Source organism: Chaetura pelagica, unplaced genomic scaffold (assembly GCF_000747805.2).
Source record: "Chaetura pelagica isolate M959 unplaced genomic scaffold, ChaPel_1.0 scaffold835, whole genome shotgun sequence".
In the NCBI taxonomy this organism is placed as follows: Eukaryota; Metazoa; Chordata; class Aves; order Apodiformes; family Apodidae; genus Chaetura; species Chaetura pelagica.
The window spans coordinates 277432-279070 of NW_009953220.1; the positions used below are offsets into that span (position 1 = coordinate 277432).

General features: G+C 56.0%; 1 protein-coding gene across 1 annotated transcript in view; it reads right to left on the bottom strand.

Annotated features, from left to right (window-relative positions):
• Nucleotides 1-392: 392 nt before the first annotated feature.
• The window catches only part of LOC104388866 (ARF GTPase-activating protein GIT1-like), a gene marked incomplete at its 5' end in the record, with an annotated part of 5922 nt that continues 4675 nt past the window's right edge, over nt 393-1639 (bottom strand). The window contains one exon of the mRNA XM_009997790.1: nt 393-981. Coding sequence (XP_009996092.1) covers nt 393-981 — 589 coding nt within the window. The remainder of the gene's footprint in view (nt 982-1639) is intronic.

Here is a 1639-nt window from a genome sequence, read left to right on the forward strand (position 1 = left end):
TTCCTGCTTCCATGTCTGGTAGCACCAGCTGGTATGAGTGAATCTACAGGTGTGCGTTTTCCTTCTTGTAGAAAATGCCACGAGCACTAACTGGTAAGGCTTAATGTACAGTATATTGTCAGTATTCTGGTATTCTTCTGGTCAACATACATTATAGCTCATATATAACCTGTATTAATTGTATAGATTGTGCATTTAAAGCTGTTACCAAGTTGTCAGAAAATAAGAGAAGAGAAAAAAAATAAGGTCATATGTAATATTTTGTTTGTAAGTATCCTTTGTATCATAGCAAAGGAAATGTTAAAAAAAAAAAAAAATCAACTGTAATAAAGTAATTTTAGTACACGGAGTGTCTGCCTGCCTTTCTGAGCAGCCCCCCTGGTGCTTGGGGGCTACCGGGTGTAGGATCTCTGCCAGGTGAAGACGGGGGGCTCAACAATGGGCCCCCCACACCTGCGGGGCCGCAGCAGCCCCTTCCTCCTCTCCTCTGCCCCCAGGAACTCACCCGTGGCCCTGAAGTATTCCAGCACGGCCTCGTGGCCCCAGCAGTGCCCCGATCCGCAGCGGGGGAACCCGCAGTGTCCCCCACGGGGGGTCAGCAGCAGGAAGAAGTAGGGGCTGGGAGGGAAGAGCTCGAGGGGCAGGCTGGGGACCGGGGGGCCGCGGACGGGGTCGTCGGTGCTGCAGAGGCACAGAACCGGCACCGCCGCCTCGTCCGCCTCGCGCAGGGGCTCGTTGCGCTCCCAGTAGGAATCCCAGCTGGTGGGGTGGCTCCGGGTCTGGCAGAAGAGGGCTTCCTCCAGCTCCCGCAGCGACCGGCTGGCCTTAACGCCCCCCCCACACACTTCTGTCCCCCGAGTTGGTTTGGGGGTCCTGTCCCAGCCCCTTTCCAGGGATGCTAGGGGGGTGTCCCCGCAGCCAGCCGGGTACCATGGCAACAAGAGGCAGCCAGCACTTACCTCCGTTGCCGTGACAGCAGCACTTGCAAGGGGTATCGGGAAACGGGGGGAGGGGGAGAACACACACACACACCCCCTGCTGCCCACCCCACCACCACCTGGCCAACAGCAACACACACACATCTCCAGCACTGCAATAAACACTGTCTAGGATCCCTGCAGGTTCAGGTGTGCCTATAGGATCCTGGTGAGTCCAGCAGGGGACCCTGCTGTTAGGGTCTCTATAGGGTCCCTATTGGGTATAGGGTCGCTATAGGATCTCTGCACGTTTGGGTTTTCCTGTGGTGTCCTTGTATCCTGGGGAGGTGGAGGGTCTCTATAGGATCCCTATGAGTCTCAGGGTACTTACAGGGTCTCTGTAAGGTCCTGCAGGTCTAGGAGTACCTATGGGGTCTCTACAGGATCCTAGTGGGTCTGGGATTGGGGGAAAGGGGGTGTCTATGGGATCTGTATAGGGAATCTCTGCAGGACTGGCTGCACCCACCTGGGCTTCGCTGAGGATCAACCTGGCATCTCTTTGCCTCAGTGATTCGGGGTTTAACTATGGACTTTATTTTTTTTTTTTTTGGCCCTCATTCCCCCACCAGCAGGGCCCCTTTGTGTGTTCCCACCCACACCCCCCTCTCCCCACCCCCTGCCAAGGTCTCAGCCCGGGGATCTGTCCCGTGCTCAACGCCTCG